Raw genomic sequence first — 24236 nt, forward strand, 5'->3', positions numbered from 1 at the left:
CTCATTTATTTCTGGGAGTATTTTTGTTGTGTGTAGTCACCAGCTGTCTCACCATATTAAAACACTAATATTTGTCTGTGTCAACGATCCCAAGAACAGAAAATACAAAAAGTGCAATGGCTCATAAATTTGTGATTCTTAAAGAAACAAAATGATGCCAAAATTGGAGTAACATGTAATACTCCTTGAGTACTGTGAGTTTGTATAGAAATAAAAAACACTTTTGGTATGAACTTTGATTTTATTTGCACTATTGATGATGATAATGCAAATGTATAAAGAATGGACTTTATTGTTTGAATTAGTACCAAAAGGATGTCATACAGAAAGAAGTCTTATCACCTCTTTTCTAAAACTATGTGAAATGTAGATAGTTGGTGCTCTCTACCAAGGCGCACAAAAAACTAGAGCGATTTGAGGATAGTGGCTTTGGATCCTTGTCCTGGTGTAAGAGACAAGAGGCATGTCCTTTCATTCATACCTCAAAGCGACTCTGCCATAAATAGAGAGGTGACATCCGTACAATTATGGCTCTAATCTTCCTCCTGTCTTGTTTGGAGGTGAAAGTGTTGTTCTTCCCCAGTCCTTCACACCTCAAGGCGACTCTGCCATAGATAGAGATGTGACATCCCTACAATTATGGCTCTAATCTTCCTCTTCTCTTGTTTTGAGGTGAAAGTATTATTCTTCCCCAGACCGTCACACCTCAAGATGACTATGCCATAAATAGAGAGGTGACATCCCTACTATTATGGCTCTGATCTTCCTCCTCTCTTGTTTTGAGGTGAAAGTATTGTTCTTCCCCAACCCTTCACACCTCATGGCAACTGCCATAGATAGGGGAATGACATCCCTACAGTTTCGCTCTGGCCTTCTTCCTGTCTTGTTTGGAGGTAAAAGTATTGTTCTTCCCAAGCCCTATACACCTCAAGGCAACTGCCATAGATAGGGGATGACATCCCTATAGTTATCACTCAGCTTTCCTCCTGTTTTGTTTGGAGGTAAAATGATAGTGGGATGACATCCCTACAGTTATTAATCTGGCCTTCTTCCTGTCTTGTTTGGAGGTAAACGTATTGTCCTTCCCCAGCCCTTCACACCTCAAGGTGACTCTGTCACAAATAGGGGCGTGAAATCTCTACAATTGTGCTCTGACCTTCCTGTCTTGTTTGGAGATGAAAGCTCTGTCGCTTTTCGCTGTGTGAGAACTAGCACTCTAGGTGACACTGTCATGAATATTAGATGTCACCCTTAAAACTCATTGAGGTAGACATACACACTGCTCGGCCGGGACCGAATGCAAAGTCATGTGCTGGCTACGTGGTCTACATATGAGATCAAACTGTTCACTTAGTTTAACTAGATATCATTGGGATATCATTAAATGTATTGATACAACTATTTAGGTAAACCATGTAAAGAAGTAATATATACTTCTTTGTTATGAGTGTGGCTAATGTTTTGTTAATTTTTATTGTCTGTTACACTTATCAGCTGGCAGCTAAGTTGTCTTAAGTTTTTTTACACTATATACAATAATGGATCATGAAAACTTGCATGATTCTGAGGTTGATAAAGTTTTTTTAGAATGAATATGATTTAAATGATAGTAACGGATATGTAATCAAGGACAAGTGCTACTGCATCTTTGCTTTATGTCCACAATAAATAGTTTCAAGGCTATTTATATGTTGGTAAATTAGTAAGGAATGTATAGTGAACCTTGTAAATACAACAATATATACTAGTATGTACTATGAAAAGAGTTGGATAACTGTTTTTAAATTCAGTGTTCTGAACTATGAATCTTGCCTTAGAACAACATATAGAGACTTTTAATGGCATAATGTAAAAATCAGTGATGTGAATATAGTGTTTTTGTTTGTTCTGAGTTATATTTTTTATATACATACTTATGCATGTTTCTCTGTATAAAATAATGATTGAAAAACATACTGAATATGTAATTAAAAACTTTGTACTTAACAAGTGTCTTGTTTTTATTTTAATTTTTTTTTTGTAAAAGATTTTTTGTATGCATAATAAATTTTGTTAACTTAAATTGTATTTAATATAAAACTTATAGAAGAATATTTATTTAAACAATGTATCTAATTTAATTAATTGCTCTTTCATAATCCAAACTAATTTATTACAGTAAAAACAAACTCTTACAATTTCCACCAAAATTTATTAAATGCTGCCACTACGCGTGCAGAGGCTTATATAACTACTACCTCAATGGATTTGTACTTAAGGCTGCACCAACTATCCTTTAAAGACTCATAATACAAAAATGAAAAAATGTAATCCTTCCTAGACTCTTGGTTCTCAGATTTTATCCTCCGTAGATGGCGAGGAATACTACCAATATGAGAACTAGACGTATTAATCTCTTCCCTATCAAGTTCATGTTAAGCAACATTTTAAAATGAAAACTTTTAAAAGTTGGTATATGCAGCCAGGGTTTTTGGATTGGTTTGCAAATTATTTAAATAACAGACGTAAAAAAAAGGTAAAGAATTTCTTATTTTACCAGGCGAAGTTAGGGCTAAGAAGCCCTCTCTAACACTTAACCTGGAGACCAACGGCTTAAAGGTGACTTCCGAACCACCACCAATGGCCGGGCAGGCGGGCCGCTTGCAAGGACAGGATCGCTCAGCGGTCACCGATCCAAACAGCGGCCACGCTTGACGATGCTTGATCTGGTTATCTTGAGATAACCGCCGTACCCGCTACACTGCGACATTGGCATTGGCATTGGCTGTTTGGTGTAGACGTCAGTTTGTACAGATAAATCATACAACCAAAACAAACCTACCTCAAGAGTTTTATTCTGATGTAGTGAGGTAGTTCCTCAGGGTTCCATTCTGGGCCCTCTCTTGTTCCTTGATTTGTTAACGACTTTACTAAACATGCCCACAGAGAAAAATTAATTTTTTATGCTGATGACATAGCTATAATAAATATTAATAGATCTCTTCTACTGTTATAAATAGATACATATGTCTTGGTCAGTCATATGTTTATTTCCAAAAAATATTAACATAATAGCAAATCTTTCATGTTCAAATTTATTAATTTTAAGTTAAAAATCCATCAATACTCTAACTCTCCATTTTTAGTGATGCTCAGATACAATCCAGCTCTTCCCAACTACCCAAACAAATCAATATTTATAATCTTGAATGTATTGATTACCAAAATAAGCATTAGGATTTTTAGAAAGTTAATTTAAATTACCAACACTATTTGGTTAAAATATTTTCTCGTATTACAATTTTTATAAGGCCAATTTTTTATTGGTCATTTAATTTAAAATTCTGAAGAAATTTATATATTTGGCTATATTATATTGTTTTTTTTATAAGTTTAATTTTTATCAGTTATTAATTATGTATAATAGTATTTTAATAGTAATTTATTACATTTAGCGAGTAGTATAAATAATTGAATGACCATGTATGAATTCAACATTTTAAAAGTAACATAACCTACAGTTTTTAACTGCTGCATGTTACAAGCAATTTTCAAATTGTAAAACAGAATCAGTTATGGCATGTTTTTTGGTTTTTATAATTAAGACGTTTTTATATTGTGTACATTGTTGTTTTATAGAAAGGCGAAAATTCTCTACAATTAGAAACACCGGAAAGTTTGCTGAATGATGGTCAACATCACGGACGGAATGTTCCACTGCCCTGGTGGGAACATGTTCCAGGAGGGACAAAGATCAAGGATTATTTTGCTTCCACTTCCCTCCATGGTCTTAAATACTTTTCTGAACCGAGTCGTTTGGTTGAGAGGTCAGTATAAGAATATAACTGATATCTGTAAGTTTGATTTATATAACTGATTACTTTGTTGGTAACTTTTACTTTAAAATGAATAAATATATGAATTGACAGATTTATAATTCTTTGACACTCTAGTTTTAACACAAATTTTTAGTTTTTTTATGTTTCGTGTTCATTTTGGTTTAAATGATTTTCAACTTTTATAAAACCTCTTACAATGGTCATGATTTAATAATAAATGTCTTGCAAAGCATAAAATAACAAAAATTAAGAAATCAAAAACAAGAATTCAGTTCTAGGCTATAACAGAATCAATTTTCAGATCATGAAAAGTTATAGATGAAATACATATACTCATATCATCACAGTACTTAACCATTCGTCCATTTTTTATTGACGATTTTAAATTGTTTACATATATCAAAAACAAAACTGGCCCAACGATTGATCCCTGAGGGATACCATAAGGCATATCAACCTTTTCTGATATGACATTCCCAATCTGAACGCTCTGATCCCTGTCTTTCAGATAAGACGAGAGCCATGCAAGCGGCAGACCACGAATGCCATGCGATTCTAACTGGAGCAACAGTGTCTCATGATGCACACAGTCAAAAGATTTTGACAGGTCAAGAACTATGCTTAGCACAACCGATTTTTCAAGATATGTAGATGTATGATGGATATAATTTTTTTTTTTTTTATGATTCTGAATTGTTTGAACTCTCAACTGTGTAAATCTCATTCCATTCTACACTTGGACAAAGTGAGTGCGTTAAACGTTCACAAGTGTTCCTGTGTTCTTTATTTTCTTATGTAGGAGCAGTTTTTTTTTTTTTAATTAAAACACATAATTTTCTAATTTTACAATCAGTGCTCTGTTGTACAATACAGGTTCTACTGGATTATAGCAATGGTGGTGGTGTACGTGGGCTTGATTAGTTCATTGTACGACCAGAGTAAGCTGTTTCTGAACAGTCCTGTATTAATGTCTTTGGACAGTAGTACCACACCTGTCTGGGACATCCCCTTCCCTGCTGTTACTATCTGCAGCGAGAACCAGGTCAGACCTTCATTCTTCAACTATTCCGATTACAAGACCAGAACCAACATGACAAAGAGAGAGTAAGTAATTTTAATGGACTATACAATAACTAGTTCATTGTGTTGTAGTATTTTTATAAACTGCTTTTATACAAAATGCATGGATTTTTTGTGCTTGAGATTGTTTTAGAACTAAGCGAGAAATTCTTGGTTTTTCAGGCTAGAAGTTTTTGAATACCTGACAATGGTATGTGATTATAACGCAACCGAATCTGGATTAAACTTCTTCTCTACGAAGGCACTGGATGAAGTTCATTATGTAAGTTCATATAAAATATATGTTGGTTAAAAATGTAAATATATCCAAGGTTTTTTCTGTTATCAATATGCTTTTCTAAACATTGGTATACATGGTTTATCTAACTATAGTACTGCAATAAGAACTATTTAATCTAGCATATCAAATAATTCATGAGAAATAAAAATAAATAACAAGTTTAATATATAAAGATTGCAGTTATTTGAAACTGTAAAGGTTTTCCGGCCATTTGCTATCGCTCAGTGATATGAAAAATCTGTAACACATGTTTTGAGATCTGCAATATCACCTCTTTCTAAGATGGATAACTAATCTAATACATAACTTAAATATAAGTTAAAATAAACATCATACTAAAGCAATACAACCAAACCCAAGAAGAAGTGTTGTCTTTCTGTTGTTTTTGACACGCATAAGTCACGAATCACAACAAACATTATTTATGTGCCATTATGGTTGTGTCAGTTATAATTTTTACTATGTCTAAAACATACACGTAATAAAACTAATAATAATTATTATTATAAAGTGAACTAAAGGTCAGGTATGACCACAATAACAAATCACTAAAAACTGAAAAGTGACCATCGTAAATGGTAATTGTTTGTGGTAATATAAAAATGTATTCATCTTTGTAAACCTTCCATTATCTTAAACAAACTTTAAACAATGTATTTAAAAAATTGTATCTTTAAAGTAGCTGTGGCTAGCGATAATAATCTGTATTTTTAATAACAATTTGGCTTATAAGGATTTAGATAGTGAGAGTAAATAAAATATGACAGTAAGTATGTAAATTTTACATCAAAGTAATTTAGTGTATAAATATTGTAAGTTAAAGCATGGCATAAAGTAATTATCATCACCCTTTATTGTTCAACACGTTTGCTGTGGTCTACTGTCCGTACAGTTGTCATACTAATACTGCAGCACTCTGTTAATTCACTTGTCATGTGCTGCAATCTTTCCAGAGATCTCTGAAACTTTTTACATTTTTTCTATATGGAGTGTACTTTCCGTTTCCTCAGTTCGGCCTCTGAGACTACTATCCGGACAACGTCAGTAAAAAACATTCACATACAGACCTTTACAATGTCCTTTGTACATAAACACGTTATTTTTCATATTAAAATAATTAAAACAATTTTTCTGTGTGTTTTTGTGTGGATTAAATTAAAAAGTCACACATATGTGTTGTGCTGTTATATGCACTGTCCAGGCAATTACATTGCTTAGAGACAGAACCATGTGAAAATCAAGGTCACCTGGAGTGTGTCTGGTCCTTTTGGATATAATGAACCAAAATAGCACAACTGAACAAAAATTGTGTGTTTGAATTTTACTGTGTATCATGTACATAATGGGGATTTTTGCCACAGTGAACGTATTAAGAACGTTAATTATTAGTTTGCGTTATTAATCAAATGTTTGTTTTCCTGGTTTTATCATTAGCCTGGCAGTAGTACAAGTTGACACATGTGTATATACTCATTTTAAAATTCACTTTAATTTTAACACAAGTATATATGATAATATTGTGTTTGAGTTAATGACTCAAACAAAAATTATATCACATTTCTAAAAATATATTTTATTTTTATGTCATAAATTATTTTAGTAAGGTTGTGGAGGAGAAACTGCATTTTTAATGCAAGACTTCGAATTAACGACAGGCTTAAAACGTTCTTCCTATTGTTCATAGGTATTTATTGGTCTATTGTTTGTCATCTGCGCTATTATTATTATATCATTCTTCGTGATAAAATCAATTTATGTACCAAACAATAAAAATATTAAAGAATGAAGATTAGTAAGATCAAAATTAGAAGCATGTTAAGAGCCTCCTCAATATTAGAAGCATGTTAACAGCCTCCTGTAGTGAAACGATCTTGAGTTTTATTCCTTAAGAACAATGTTAACCCTCATACACTTTTATTTTTTATTTTTGGTATTAACATTATACGTAGGACATGTTATTGAAAATCTATAAATCATCTCATTTAAAGATATGATTAATACAAATCCGAATGTTATTTAGTTTTTCTTGTATAGTGTATACTTTATTTTTTATTAATTTAGACAATAAAATTTTAAAAAATTATATTTTTCTGTATGATTTTGATTAGTTTCAACTATATTGTATTTATATATACAAAATAATAAACTTGAGTAATAAATAACTTGTTTCAGAAAATTTAAACAAATAAGTATAGAAGTCAAATATTTAAGTGTACAATTATTAAGCACCTGGTTGGGTTAATGGTGGACCAAGAGTATGATCAACAGCGTCATGAGTATGATCAACAGCGTCATGAGTATGATCAACAGTGTCATGAGTATGATAAACAGCGTCATTAGTAAGATCAGAGGAACCTTCTTAGCAATCTTGGCTCCCAGTGCTAGGCAACATAGTCCCTCCTATATATATATATATATATATATAAAAATATATATTTTATATATATTTATTTAAAAAAATTTATTTCCTTGCTACTGTAAAAATAAGAGCATTTAAAATTGTTTGAGGTTTAACAATGTTGTTAGGGAGCAAAAATCAAGATGGCCGCTAGTTCAGCCAGGTCTTGATCATCGCGAAACTAAAAGTAATAAATTTTGTTAAATAATTTAGGTTCAGTAATGTGATGAGTCAGGAGATGAACGCACTGGACATTTCGGCCAGATGACAATGGGTGAGTCATACATTTTACACAACATTTTATAACAGTGCCTCATTTCTAATACTGAATGACTTATATATGTTTTTATAATTCAAATTAAACCAAAATTATAACTTCCATTCCAAATATTCTACTAGCCCTTTGAGTAGTACTCCTAATCGTTACGTGAGAGCGCGGTTTGTGTCACCAGCACTAATGCAGATTGCTATGCAGGATCTGCCATGTCGCTAAACAATTTTTACATCCTCCCAGCAGACTGAATTGTGTCAGTGATAGGCTTCAATGATGCTGAGCCAATTCCATAGTTGAACATGCACAATCATAGAACTCATTCTTGTCTATGTAGAAATGAAGTTTCTGGGAAAATTTATGTTATACAGATAATCTTACTCGAGGTATCTTGTCACATGATACATTCACATTTTTGTTCATCAAGTTATGTTTCATAGCGGTATCTAAATAATAAAAGTTTTGGTCCTACTATTTCTTTCATGTCACATTAGATAAGTAATGTAAGTGCATTACTTTATTCAGTTAGGCGAAATACTCTTAATTTGTTTCTCTTCCACAATCCAAAAATATCGTGTATATCAGTTTCTGTTCTCATTAAATATGCAACAATTTACCAACAACAATGATCTTTTCTTAACTTTTTTTCTGTTTGCTTCACTAAAACAGCTGAAAAGTTAACTATTCTCTTAATCAAAGAGACCTCAAGTTGTTTCCTTTTTTACATAAATATGTGTTTGGTTCATGATTTAAATGAATTGATATATTGTTTAAAAGTATTAGTTGTTTTTGGAGGCTTTTTCATTGTTTAATATTTTATCTTAGCAATATTTTTGTAATTAATATGTGTGCATGTATAAGTGTGTCTGTAAGTGTTACTTATATATAAACTTTATTAAATTATGGATTTGTATGTTTAGTCTAAGTGAGCGACAAACTTTTATGGTTGAAAGGTATCACTGTTTTGCATCAATTATGAAAAATTAACAAGATGCTAACTATTTTGAAATGTTTATAACAATCCTAATGGTACTTTTTTAACAAAAATCATTAACACAAAACAAGCACAACCACTTCAGAGTTACGCATGCACAAGCCGGGAACAACAAATATATGTCACAGTTGAGAGGCATCAGCTGTTTTGACATGTTTCAACATAGCGACCATTCAGTTTTGAAAAGGAATGGGTATTATGCATTATAGTGCGAAAGAAAAAGTGTTTTAGAATTCTCAGATCATTTACAATAATGTTTGCCCCAATGTTTTTTTTTTGATATCAGGTATGGTTTCCAGATAGTGGGCATTCAAATTTTAACTAGTATTGCAGGAATAATTTTGAACACAATAACTACCATATTTCTTAATAGATTCATACCAAACTTGGAAAGTAGAGACAGTATTTCTAAACCGATAATTTTTTTATACCTTTAAGGTTTCAAGATGGCAGCCATTCAAATTTCGGAAAAGGAATGGAGATGAGGTATGCCAGGAAGTTAAAAGTAGACCGTAATCTTTACTTATTTTCTTGATTTAAACAAAGTTTTGACGTTGAGGGTTTTTTATGTCTTAACCCTTGGGGATATGACAAAAAGTGACTGGACCTTTTTTGTAGTAAAATTGTCTTAGACAATTTTGCCATGAAATTTAAGCTATGATCTCTGATTATGCTGGTACACAGCTTGGAATAAAAGACTGCAGCGATCACCCAATGTGAATTTTTCAGAGTAATTTAAGTGAAATTGCTAGCTTTCAAGTGTTTATTAGTGATTACATGCTAAACATTTGCTAGTGTACCAGGAAGTGGACTTGACTTTTATTCCCTGAAAAATACTAACTAAATACAGTAATCTTTATCTGCTAAATAAGTCGATCAGGGTGTCTTATTTTACACAAAAGATATTCCCAGGAAGAATAAGGTTATCAGGGTCAAAAGCAGCAGTTTCTTTTCTTGAAGTAGTTAAGTCAATTATGAGAATAAGTAGACCAGGCGGATTAGTTCGAGTTAAGAACTAGAGGAATTAATCAGCCAGGTGTACAATTATGTCAAAAGTCGACCAAATATTTTAATTGGATGTGAGCTAATTAAAAAGGAAACTTTGCGGATCAATATGCTCGACCCTTAGCTAACAATGCTTCATCCATCACTTTTTGACCACATGGTTAAGTTTATAAAACCACGTGTTCATTTAATCTGCTGTAACATTAACTGCTCCCTCCGTAACTTCATGGTATGGTCTGATAATCTGCTGTGTAAATTCAACCCCCTCCCCCTATTTTATCCTCCTTGTGGTCCTCTTGGATCCAGATTATATCCTGATTGAATTAAACCCCCTGATCAGCTTATTCAGCAGATCAAAATTACTAACTTAGATTAAGTAATATTCAGTACAGTATATAGAGTCTATTCCACTTCTTGGTATGTTGAAAAATTGAAATTCTATACAATTGTACTTTACACTGTGTAAATGCCAAAAAAAGCCTGACAGCAAATAATGTTATAATTTTAAACTGCTCTAAGCAATTCATAATCACTGAACCGTAGTCTTTTCTCCCAAGCCCTGCATAGGGCAAACCAGCTAGCTCTTGGCTGAAAACCGACCTTAAAATTTGTTAGATCGTGCAGACATTTTGTAAATGACTGATAGCGACCAAACATGAAGTTATATCTCAAATCTGAGGCCAGAATTGAATAAAGTTATACATTTTCTACAAAAAAGGTCCAGTCACTTTTCAACGTGTCTCCAAACAAGCCACAAAATGCCTTTAAAGTCAAAATTTTGTTTAAATCCAGAGAACATGGTCTACTTAAAACTCCCTGGTACATCTCATCTCCAAAATCATCTCCTAATTCCTCTTACACACAGATATTCAAATACCCAAATAGATGCCTGGGGGCGTAGCCACAATATTTCCTTTCTTTGGTTATCCTTGCATAGTTTTCGTGAACATTTGATAAAAATATGTAGTAGAATAATTTTAAATCAATATATAATATATCAGAAGTTTGCTAGCGAATGTTGAAACTGGTTAAATCCTAAAAAACTTTCATAAAACTCACAATAAAATTTCTTTGAAAAATAGAATCAACCAAAACTATTTATGTATAAACATAACATATATATATATATATATATATATATATACATTCACAAAATTATCAATAATAATAGATCTTTATTGTCACAAACGTTTCATAATAACATAGCATAGCTATGAAACAGATGACATTGTCAGATATAACCTACACTGTTCTTGTTTGAATAAATCCAAACAACCAAACACATAGTACAATAAAACACACAAAACAGTAATAAAACAGGGTATTAATTAACTTATCATAGGAAAGCAATTATGTCGACTTGTAGACCTACTCAAAAATATAAAAATCAACGTTAACAAACAGTAATAGTCTACAGTGCTTAAAATTTAAAAAGCTTCATTTAAAAACTCACATTATAATATGTTTTTTTAAGTAACAACTCTTTAATGTTATCTCGGAATGCGCCTGAATACATTAATTCCTTTAAACTTAAAGGTAATTTATTGAAAAATCTTTTCCCCATGTAGTATGGTGTCTTTTCCACCACTTTCAGATGATTCCATGGATATTGAAAATTAGTTTTATACCTAGTATTATGATTGTGTTTATGGTTTTCATTAAAAAGGTTGTCGTAATTAGACTGCACTGTTAATAGAGTTTTGAAAATTATTAGGCTTGGTACAGTTAAAATTTTATGTTCATTAAAGATAGGCTTACAAGAAGCTTTCCAAGGTGAAAATGTCATTATTCTTACAAATTTCTTCTGAATTTTAAAACTTTGGTCTATATCTGTTGAAAACCCCCCAGAACTTAATCCCCTACTGAAGGATTGAATAAAAATAAACACAATATATGATTAAACGTGTTTTTAAATCATTTTCTCAAAATGAGCATTTGAAAACATGCTGAGTTTAACTTTCTTAAAATAGTTTCAATGCATTTAGTCCAATTTAAATGCAAATCCAGTTCTAGCCCCAAAAATGTGGTGTTTTTCCTAATAGAAAATCTCCATTCTACATCAATAAAAAAATGATTTTTTGATTGAGGAGTACAAAATTTTAGCAATTTAGTTTTTTTTAGTTTAGTTTGAGTCCATTTGCTTCAAACTATTCCTATATTTCAACTTATGTTATATTCAACCTATATTTCTCCTTATTTTAACTTTCAATTTTTCGTCATTCTTAGATTGAACAGGTGCAGTTGATCATCTGCATAAAGTGTTAGATCGTTTGACATAAATATACTGTGCATTCAACCCATCAAATTATCAATCAGTCAATGAATCGTCAATAGAAATAAACATCATATAAGAGTCTGTGATATCAATTACACTTATTTTCAGGACATTTGGGATAGATGCAGTGACACACTCGCTTTAGTGTGGCTGAATAACTATGTGCCAGATGTCTGCAGCATGATCCAGCCCGTGTTGACACCCTCAGGAGCATGCCACACCTTCAACAGCCTCCCGGGAAATCGACTCTTCCGGGAATCCATTTTCTCCTCGTCAGTATACTATAGGATGCATTATCTTTTATCAGTGTTGTTAATTCTCAAATAAATGTATTTTAATAAATTTTGTTGAACCAGATTGCGAACTACTTTAAGGAAATATTGGTGTTTAAGGCAATACAAATAACTGTATAAAACTTTGTTAACTATATATTTAAGACACAAGATAAATATTGGTTACTTTTTACATATAAATACAATGAAAAATCAATTAAATTCATACATAGTTGTATATTGTCTGTTAATAGTGCTCCAGACACAAGCTGAGACTGGGCTTAAGTATTATAAGTAATTTAGTGATCAAGGGTGACATGATAGACATTAGGAACTAGAATAATAAATAAATAAGTAATGTTCAAGGTAAAATAATTGTACTAAAACATGCTACAAATAACTAAAAATAAATGAACAATCAACAGTTGAGTAACACGCAAGTATAACTAAATAAGAAACTATATAAAAACAATTAACATTAAATCACAATTAAAGTTCCTTATGACTAAGTATTCAAAAAAGTATTTAACTGTGACTATGACATGCTAAAGTATTTGTCCATATAGTAAAAAGAATTCATGCAAAGAAACATATATATTTACTTAAATTAAGATCACCAGTGTGTTTTTTTTTTTTTGATTTTTTTTTTTTTTTTTTAAAGTCTTAATTATGTAGCCTGATCATGACTTTTATCTTACTTTCTGTAGGTTTATTTTGCCCTTATTCCTAGTATTAAAACCATGCACATTGCTTCTATGGATATAATTATTCACATTCTTAAAAGTAAATGCTAGCAATTGAAAGATATATACGTTAACAGTAAATATTTATAATTATACAAAAATCGGCCTAAAGTGAGTTAACCTATCTGCTTTGGTGGACTATTTTCTTCTATATTAATAGTACTTCACTAAATTTAGAAGAACAACCTCAGTAAATCAGACCATGGTTACAAAAGACTGAAAGAGTGCAAAATAAGCGGACCTAACATTAAAGGCACAAAGCGGGTTAGCCTAGATAAAAGAAAGATGGTTCTAGATAGTCTGTGTTCTAAATAGTGGTGAGGTGGTCAATTTGCGGAGCCCATGTCAACTTTGGATCTTATAAAACCCCCTAAAACTTAACATAAACTTGAGATGGAAATCTATCAATAACATGCCAAGGCTAAACATAACATTCTTAATTTTTTTTAAGATTTAACAGAAAACGGTTACCTGCAAACCAATCTGAGACAGCTCTTATAGTGTCCTTTACTTGTAAATTTAATGTATTAAGATCTAGGCCACGCATTAAAAAAGTTGAGTCATGAGCATATAAATGAGAATCAGTTTGAATGCTATAAGGCAAGTCATTTATGGAAATTAAAAAAAAGGACCAAAAACAGTGCCTTGAGGAACTTCGCATACCACCTCTCAAATGAACCGTTCACCTTTACCAAAAACTACCTGCCTTCTTTAGACAAGTAAGATTTGAACGGTTAATATTAGTTAGTAGTAACTATATTTATATCATGTTGTTAATCATTAGAAGTTTCCAGTATTTGCTCAAAAGTTTTTATAAACATAATTTTGATAACTAGATATAACATATAATAAAATTTCAGTTTACATAACTATGGTCGTCAAGTGGAATCCATTGATGATGACATAATCTGGAGCCCTGACCGAGGCTACAGGGGCAAGAAAGTGTTCAATAGTACACCATGGAGGATCCGGGGAGGAGGCTCTGGACAGGATGCAACGTTCATGCTCAATCTTAATGTTATAGACTTTGACGATACATGCTTTTTTGGAAGTCATGGCTTTGAGGTAGGTCAAAATGAAAATTTAACAAAAATAATTTTAATATCAATATAAAATTTAATTTGATAGTAAAATAATAGTGAGTAATGAAGCAATTAATCATCGCCAAATTTCTATTTAAAATGTTATAATAAATATTTAAAACTGAAGTAACTAACCAGCGTGAACAGTGGCTAGCGTATGCGCATAAGCAACCGTTTCCATCCATTCTACACTAAAGCACTTGGTACAGTCAGTGCCAAATAAACGTAGTGCGATGTAAATTGTTTCATCACATGTGTTGAGTTATTCTATTACTTACTTTACTTGTTGACTTGCTCAGACTTTGACTCATAGTTTTATTCACTTCCTTTGACCAAAATAATAGCATGGCTACCTCTCCAGGTTTGGTTTCATAGTCAGGTGGCAAAGTTTATAACAGCCAGTTGTGAGAAATGATTTCCAAAGTTATGGATTTATGAATGCTGAAGCTGTAAGGTTTTTAGATATTAAGAAGGTGCGTGAACGAGGTCAAGCTCCAATTGGGGCATCAAAAAGTGTGCATAAAAGGATAATATTACAAGGTGGCGTTCCTTTATCATCCGATACTCTAAACAAAAAAAGAAAACAACCAGATTGTGTAACTAGTGTGGATGATTTTGATATCAGTGAGGCATATTGTAAACAATTTTTATTTGGTAGAAACATTTCTTTAATGAATCACAATATGTACGTTAAATGGTTAACAGAAAAGTTAATATAAATGTACAGAAAAAAGTGTAGTGGTGTAGACATCGTTTCGTTTTGTATCGTAATATTCAAATGGATAAAAGCCCTACCTGTAATAGCAATAAAGCTGATATGCAAGCCTGGTTGTTGTCAAAAAAATATCCCACTTACAGAAGACATGCTTAAATTTGGATTTTTCGAGCTTATTAAACTTCACAAGCCTGCATATAAAAATATATATAGTAGACTAAATTTTAAACAAACATGGACACATGACATTTTAAGACTGTCTCCTTATCGTCCAGAACTTAATGCTATTGAGCTAATCTGTGGGGGTGGCTAAACTGAGATGCTGCAAACAATGTAACTTTTAAAACTGCTTATGTTGAAAATCTAGGTAAACACAAATTTTACATTTCTGTCAAAGATTGGAAAAGTAAAAATGTGAAAATGTAAAGAAACATGAACGTTTATGTGAAGTCAAAGTACATGAAGAATTAAAATCCCATAAGATAACGATTACGAGTAACTACCAAGTGTTGTTCTCGGTAAGTGATAAGGTAGTTCCACTTACAGGAGTTCCAGACATCAATAAAATATAAGAGTGGAGTTTAAAACGTTTCTGGAATTTTATAATAAAAGAAACATCCAGTGCCCAATAATTTTTAATTTGTTGTGAGAGGCCTTTCAACACCAAAAATTTCATCATCATGTGTAAATTAAAAAATTTTAAATGTTTTACAATTTCATAACAATTATCAGCTGAATAAAATAAATTACTAAAATATTATACAAATAAGGTAAGGAATTACAGAGACTGAACATGTTAACTTAGAGGTTTGACATTGGAATAGCAATTCCAACTCTACTAAATCGATATTGAAATTGGTAAACATCTGTTCATAGGGAGCGACTGCATGCCACACACGTAAAGCCTTCCAAGCTGACGTGAAATTTGGCATGAGTTTAGACCTGTATTTATATGAATAATAAATCATCTGCAACAGTGGTGCTAGAAGACTAACATTGATCTCAGTAATAGTAAAATAATGCCACTTCTCTTAACATAAGTAAGCTAAATAATGCTAAAAGATGTGAGTAGTACTTATTTAAAGGTGTATTATCTCAGTAAATTTTGCATAAACATGTCTGTCTACAGGTGATCCTGCACAGTCCAGCAGAGCTGCCTACCCCATCACACCCCTCAACTTATGTGCACGCTGATCGCGCGACCACCATCAAAATTGTCCCAGAGATCAAAACAACTAAAGAGGAGTTAAGAAGATGGGACCCGAAGCTGAGAGGCTGCTTCTTTGATGATGAACGGCCGCTTCAGTATTTTCAGTACTACACAGAGAAAAACTGTGACCTGGAATGTGAAAGTAACGCATCGCTATCACGCTGCGGCTGTGTGCCTTTCTATCATCCACGTAAAGTTTTCCTTACTAAGGATATTTTTAATTATCTTAAATTGATATTTGGTGAATGTTATGTTGTTATAAAGTTTGTATGTAATATTGTGAATCTTCTTAGAAATGTATTAAATGTAGACTTAAAGCTACATCTATTCTTTTATAAAAAAAAAACTTTCATAATTTTTAACAATTTATACGGGGGTCTAGTTTTTAGTCATGGAAACTAATAATTCATATTGAAAATGAATTGGGGGGGAAAATACAGTAATTGCTATATTTCAAAGAGTCAGAAAGTATTTTCACTACCTACATTTTTCCAATCCACAAAATTTTTTCTAATATTTGTACCCTTTAAGATAACAGACTTACCATTAAAATTTTTAATAAAAATTAGGTCTCAGAAAGATTTTATCATACATTTCAAAGAAGTTTGTCATATAATATACAGGGTGACAATTAAGTCTGGAACCTCTTTTTTAATTTTTGAACCACAATAGAAAGAAATACCAAAGTTCACACGTGCTTACTGGTGATAGTAACGCACACATCTGCCCAATTACCGACCGGATAATCCCTTTGGGGGACAGTCCACAAGAAGTCAGACAAAATTCTTAAATAGCAGCATAGGTCAAGTTTGGTATCAAATTAAAGGTCTTACTTAGCAGAGTACAATGCCATAAACCGGACTTCAAAAGGTGGATTCATTCAGTAGTTATAGCTATTTGAATTTTAAAACAATTGAACAATGTAAATTATTAAGTATTACAAGTAAACACCAATTTTTAAGTACCTGTGATCAAAGTGAGTGTTCAAAATGTTCCCCTCCCATCGTCTGGCAATGTCCTAGGTGGTTGTAAAAGCCATCCACTGCATTTTGAAGGTAGTCACGAGGAATATCTTGAGCTTCTTGGACTATGAGATTTCTTAGGTGCGCCAAGTCTCAAGGCTTAGTACAATAAACTTTATCTTTGAAGTATCCCCAATGTATGCAAGGTATGCAAGAGTTCATTTAAACATAAATAATAGTTACAACAATTTTTTATAGGTAAAATCAAAATAACGCCAAGTAGATCAAAATAATTCTTAAAGTGACTAAATTTGTTTAACCCCTTATTGACTGCATGGTGATAAATGTTAAATATGTCAAATTTGGAAGACATTTTAATTTTCAAACATTGGAGTTGTAACATTTTAAATGTCAGACTAATTATTGAATTAAAATAATACTGGTAAGTTTCTTGTTTGGATAGTACAAGTGTTATGTTTGGATTGTACTATCCATGTACAATATACAGGGTGTCTCGTGAGAGGTAACACAACTTCAGGATGTGATAGTAGACACAAAAACTAGCAAAAATTCATATGAACATATGTTCTATCTCACTTCATTCAGTGTCTGTCTGTCCATATGTGTTGTGTTTTAAATTGTATCTCAAAACCCGTTGGATCAAATAATATGATTTTTTATTATTTTCTAGAAAACAGCTCTTAATGATGTGAAGACCAATAAATAACAAATAATTAGGACTTGTACTTAAAAATATATATTTCATGTGTAAGAAAGCATTAATACTTATCAATTAAAACTGATGTAATTTTTTTATTTCCCAACCAATTTGAACTTTTGTTAGCTTTGTAATTAAATTTGCAAAAAATAATTATTCTTATGTGGAATTAACAGTTTGTGGGATAGATATGTAGTTTTTTTATTGTCCCTTCAATTAGTTTAACGTAACTGCTAAGTTTCATGTTATTTGCTGGAACGGATTTTGAGATACGATTTTTTAAATAAGAAACACATATGAACCGATACTAAATGAACCGATATAGAACACATGATTATATGAATGTTTTTGTGTTACTATCATATCCTAAACTCGTGACAACCTCTCGTGAAACACCCTGTATATATGTATATGTTGATTATATATTTTCTTTTCTTAATGTTGTATAATTTCACTAAATATTTATTTATTGTAAAAATAACTTAACTAATTTTATAAATATTTGAACAAAAGAAATAAGTTACAAAGCCCTTACATTTTATATTTAACATCTAAATGAATATGGCTGGATTTTTCTTGTCAGTTTTGATTAACTAGAAAACAAAAATCATATACATCAATATAAGGAATAAATTAATCACGCCCTCCTAAAATTAAAAACCTAAATTTGTTTTATTTTATATTGTAGTTTATTAAAAGACAATTTTATCCTGTACTAGGTACAAGAGATACTCCTGTGTGTGGCCCTGAAAAGTACGACTGCTGTTTCGAAAGTATAGGTAAGAATAATTGTATTGCTATTAAATCAACACAATTTCAATAGTATTATTATTACTATTTATTAACAAATTGAATTGTACTCTGAATTGTTCTAAAAACATTTTACTCCAAAAAAAAATACCTATTGCTATTTAATCCCACATATCTATCTGATTTAAATGTATCCCCACCTTTAAATTACAGTATAGTTACTCATTTCATTTTTCATATACGAGGTCTGTCCAAAAAGCATCTGACCACCGACCAGTAGGCGGCCGCGGCGTAAACAACCGGCTCAAACCGGTTATTGGAGGGGAGCGGCGAGCCTACTCCTTCCCATATTAGGCATTGAATACGATCCGGTCACTCAGTGAGTCACAGCGCTCTGTACCGTACAGTACTGTCGTGTGTGTGCGTCGCATTTCAATATGACTCAACGTGTTGAGCAGCGCATTTGCATTAAATTTTGCCAAAAACTTGGCCATTCAGCATCAGAGACGATTACTATGATACAGAAAGTTTATGGTGACGTGTCTATGGGCGATACACAAATAAAAGAGTGGTTTAGGTGGTTTAAAAATGGCCGCATATTAGTGGAGAGTGATGACCGATGTGGCAGGCCTTCAACGGCCAGAAACGCTGAAAATGTTGAACGTTTTCGTGCAGCAATTAATGAAAACCGTCGATTGACTGTCCGAGAGCTGGAAGAAGATTTAGGAATACCAAAATCGTCAGTTTGTAAGATTTTACACGAAGAATTAAAAATTAACCGTGTTTCGGCAAAATTTGTTCCTCGGCTGCTGACAAAAGAACTGTCGACTTGAAATCGCACAGGACAATCGGGATTTGATAAAAAGTTACCTAGGGCTATTTAAAAAAGTTATTACTGGTGATGAGTCATAGGTTTATGGCTTCAACCCTGAAACAAAGCTCAATCTTCACAGTGAAAAACTTACAAAGAGCAACGGCCGAAAAAAGCAAGACAAAGTCGAAGCAATGTCAAGACAATGCGGACATTTTTTTTTAGCAGGATGGCGTTGTTCATCACGAATATGCTCCAAGAGGCCAGACAGTGAATAAGGAGTATTATCTTGAGGTCCTAAGGCGGCTACGAGATGCAGTGCGAAGGAAACAACCTGAACTGTCGACAAGCCGTGACTGGATCCTGCACCACAACAACGCGCCAGCTCTATCCTCAAACTACGACTCCCTCCCTACAGTCCTGACATAGCTCCTTGTGACTTCTGGCTATTTCCGAAATTAAAAATTCCTTTGAAAGGAAAAAGATTTGACGATGTTGAACAAATAGAACAAAATGAGACGAAGGACCTGTTAGCCATTCCGCAAAATGAATTTAAGGAGTGTTTCCGGAAGTAGGAAGAGCGTTGGAATAAGGTAGTGGCTTGTGGAGGGGAGTATTTTGAAGGGGACCAGATTGCCGTTGCTGCCGAGTAACGTCAGTTCATGCCAGATGTCAAGGTTGGATACTTTTTGGACACACCTCGTATCAAATGGCCCTTTCTACATACAGAACAATTTCTTATATGAAACAGAACTTATCAGTTCACAATGAATGTAGACTAACATCAGTGCCATCAATCATCAGTGGGAAGAATAAGCTAAGCACAGCTAAACTAATCATTCGTGATGAACGTTGTTAATGTGATATGCCTTTTTCAGCCGAATCCATTGATCCAGATTCACCCTCATTTCAAAACTGCAACTGCTTACCTGCTTGCTTTGAAATTGAATACAGGATAAGTGTAGCGAATTTCCAGCGGAATTTTTCAACAGCTACAGCGAAAGGATTCCAAAGCGGTATTTTCTCTGGGAATTTTCCTGAGTGAGTATTTACTTTTTCAGTTTAAATTAACATTTTGGAACTCTTCATTCCAATTTCATATCTTTGAGAATAAATTTTGCACTTTGTGTCGAAAGATTTGTCAGAGCGAAGTTATTTTCTTTTTACGCAAATGTAAAACTCAAGTTGTAAATTGTCATTTGTGGACTGTGAACTATAAAAGCTTGCACCTCTGAATTCATGACCTTAGTTTCCATGAATTTTGACAGTTTTTCTTTTGATTCGTAGACATACTTCATACTGAAACAGACTGCAGTTTATCGTTACATTATGTTCTCAGGCTTATCCTGAGCTGCCAGTAAAGTTTTTTAGGATCTTTGAGTGCAACAGGTTGACTTCATTATGCCTTGTCCGATCATTGTATTTTTTCAAGTATTTAAAGCCTTACAAAAATAATTAATTAATTTCATCTTTTTTTTAGTATATGCAAATGATAATAATAAAAACCATACCTGTTTCTTTCCCTAAAGATTCAAAAGTTTCTTATAAAGGACGTTTGATCAATTATTTATTCTTTGTAAATCACAACCTTTTCCATACTTATTATTATTATTACCAAAAAAAAAAAACAAAATGTCAAATTGATCCAAGTGTTGTTATATTTAATTTGTTATAAAGTATGTTTGATTGGTTCAAAATATTAGTAAATTAGTTTTCTACAAGAAAAAAATCCACTTCAAACCAATTAATTAAGTAATAAGTGAGTGAGATATGGAGCATGAGATTTATGCAAAATCAAGCAAGCAGCTTACGATCTACACAATCAAACGCCCTTTTGGGTCAGAGAAAATACCAGCAGTATACCATGATTGAACCAAGGCTTCTGCCATGCTGCCAACAAAAGAAATGAGTTCTGACTCTGTATTTTTTTTTTAATTATTTTTTTCCATGAAGTTAACTTTCCTTATTTTGAGTGGTATTTAAAATATATTAGTAGAAAGGCATCAAATTTTTAAATATGTTAAATAAACTTTTATACATGTAAAACAAACCACATGCTTAGAAATAACCTAAATATTCATAGAGGTAAATTTCCCTCTTATAGTTTAATTTCATTCCTGTTGATGCAAGTTTGATTTATTTTTAGTTTTTGATCATGCTTGTTAAATTACGGTGTGTGCTGACTTTGGAACTTCTTTGTTTGTTACTTACATAAAACAATGTGTTTTATATCAAATTTAAGTGGGACTTTGGTACACTTAAGATCACTAGGAATTAGTAGATATCATTTTTGTTGGAATTAAAATTCTATTTGATCATTTATTATATATTAGAGGTGAAGATAACACACCGATTCATCTTGAGTCAGTGAGCTGAAGGATAGTTTAATAGCCTAGTAATAAGACCAGTTGTCAGTTTTTAACACTTTGTGTCAGAGTTTTTATAACAAAAGAATATTAATGTCTATAACAAACTTTCCATTATTTTATTGTTTTGATCAGTTCAAAAATTTTTCTGTACATGGTTTTTTAAATATTTCTGCAGTTTAATATGAAGTCACAAGATAAAATGTGTTTCACTAACATTGTTTTTTACAAAATACATTTTTTTATTATAAAAATATGAATAGTCTAATATTGAAATGCTTCATTAGAATCAACGATTTAGTTTACATTAAAAACACTTTATTTTTACAGGAACAACTTTGCCTTGGTCACAGTTCAGTACCAGACACAGAAAGTGATTGCACAGATGAGAGTCGCGGTTTTCAGTTTTACTGATTTTATTGGTAAGATCTTCGTGATAGTCAATTACAATGATAATTAAAATTGCTGAGCTGATAGTGATAGTGTTGTTGGAAAACCAATGTGATAAAGTGTAGTTAGTGCTAACTTTGCAACTATATTTTAGGTTGCTTATACCAAGCAGTGAGGTTTATTGGATATGTCATCACCCATATGATTGTACGATTGGAAACAAAAACATACTATGTTCTTGGGTTATAACTTGATGGTTAATTAAGTTGGAGAAACTAGTTCATTATAAGTGCAAGTATACCGTACTAATGTTAAATCCGTTGCCAGTGGCTTCTAAAAACTTGGTGGATGGGGATTGATCAATAATATTTCCAACACTCTGTAACAAAAACTCTATTTAATCTAAAAAAAATTCAAGATCTGCTTAAGTTATGTTTGTGGTAAATTGTTATTTGCTTGAAAACAATTGTAGATTTGCAGAGTTCCAAAGAAATATTTTTAGTTGTTTCTAGCCTCCCACTTAGGGAGCTCCTTCTTGTTCCTCTAATTTGTTTGAAATAAATTGAAAGTATCTAGAATGTTTTATTCTAATACCTTCTAGTACAGGCTGTGCAAGCTGGAACTTTCTTTTCTTGGTTAAGGTTATTATACTTGTTTTTGATGGGTTAATCCGTAGACCTTCCCCATGACAACAGTTGCTTATAAAGTGTAGGGCTTCTTGAGTGAGCCGTTCTGGCGTGCCTTCATTTTTGTCCTTGACCATGAGGACTAGGTCATCAACGTAGCATTGTAGACTTATTCCTCTTCCTTGTGCTTTTATTAAAAGGTCATCAACCACCATCGCTCACAAAAAGTGGGACAGAACCCCTCCCTGGGGGCATCGTTTCCGGATCGTGATTGTGGTTGATTCATTCCCAAACTTTGCTGTTATTTGTCAGCTTTTTAGGAGGGCTACTATCCACTTGACAGTGTCTGGAGGATCATCAAACCGTTCCAGTCCTGCTTCCATGGATTTATATGCTACTCGGTCAAAAGCTCATTCAATATCCATAAAGACGCTGACTAGGACTTCCTTTTCTTTGAATGTGTACTCCTCTCACTATGCTGTGGAGAGTGGTGGTAGTTGACTTTCCTTCAACATATGCGTATTGATATAGACTGAGTGAGTGTACCACTAAGGTTTTGTCCCTCACATGTCTATATTTATTATTTTTTTCTGTAGGATTTTTATATTTCACCATGAAGGAGGTTAGGCTAATTGGTCTGTACGTATTACATTGAGACGAATCCATATCCTTTTTCTGCACGAACACCACAAGTGCTATCCTCCAGTTCTTTGGAATAAATCCTAGGGCTTAGCACTTCTAAACAAGATATTTACGAGAATTTCCAGCCTCCCTTGTTGAAGGACCAAAAATACAGTACTCCATCTGCCCCAGGAGATTTAAAAAGGGCTTGAAGGATGTTATTGCACGTTAAATCCTTTCTGATGTAAAGGTTATCTTCGATTTTCATTTGTGTCACTATGTAACATACTTATTATAAAATATCAATATCCGAATAAAATATGTTATAGTCTATTTTTGTGTTTACAAAAACTTCTTTGGACCCCCTCTTCCCAATTAATTTATTTAAATATTGTTACATGACCAAAATAATCAATTATTTTTTTATTATCTAAGGTAATTTAATATAACCAGAAATTTTGATTATAAAATTGAATTGATTATTTTATCACTAGTACACAGTGGCACCAAAATGTTAGAGCGTTAACTATCAATCATTTTTCTACCGATAATATACTTAAAATCATATGCCATGTATTAAGTTACAGAATCTTAGAAAAAACAGTTTTATTATATATATCCTGTCATGCAATTATGTTGATTTATTATATTTTCAGCCAACATTGGTGGTTTGTTGGGGCTCTTCCTGGGATTCAGCTTCCTCAGCTTGTTTGAGATTATTTACTTTTTTGTACTAAAATATTACAAGAAGAGATCAAACAAAAGAACTGATACTGATAATTAAAAATTTAAACTGTGTAACATGTATGTGTGGTGAAATAAATATGGGTGCTGTTGTTTTCTTAAAAA

At 32.4% G+C, this 24236-nt stretch overlaps 1 protein-coding gene across 4 annotated transcripts in view; it reads left to right on the plus strand.

Moving 5' to 3' along the window:
• LOC124357684 (pickpocket protein 28-like) overlaps nucleotides 1-24236 on the plus strand; it is a 38015-nt gene extending 13779 nt beyond the window's left edge. For all 4 annotated transcript variants that reach the window (XM_046809684.1, XM_046809701.1, XM_046809692.1 and 1 more), the window contains exons 2-11: nucleotides 3619-3806; nucleotides 4692-4922; nucleotides 5061-5160; nucleotides 12230-12393; nucleotides 13997-14201; nucleotides 16063-16333; nucleotides 18543-18602; nucleotides 20263-20425; nucleotides 22081-22172; nucleotides 24044-24236. In XM_046809684.1, coding sequence (XP_046665640.1) covers nucleotides 3619-3806; nucleotides 4692-4922; nucleotides 5061-5160; nucleotides 12230-12393; nucleotides 13997-14201; nucleotides 16063-16333; nucleotides 18543-18602; nucleotides 20263-20425; nucleotides 22081-22172; nucleotides 24044-24171 — 1602 coding nt within the window. In that variant the 3' untranslated portion in view covers nucleotides 24172-24236. The remainder of the gene's footprint in view (nucleotides 1-3618; nucleotides 3807-4691; nucleotides 4923-5060; nucleotides 5161-12229; nucleotides 12394-13996; nucleotides 14202-16062; nucleotides 16334-18542; nucleotides 18603-20262; nucleotides 20426-22080; nucleotides 22173-24043) is intronic.

This window comes from Homalodisca vitripennis, chromosome 1 (genome assembly GCF_021130785.1).
Source record: "Homalodisca vitripennis isolate AUS2020 chromosome 1, UT_GWSS_2.1, whole genome shotgun sequence".
NCBI lineage: Eukaryota > Metazoa > Arthropoda > Insecta > Hemiptera > Cicadellidae > Homalodisca > Homalodisca vitripennis.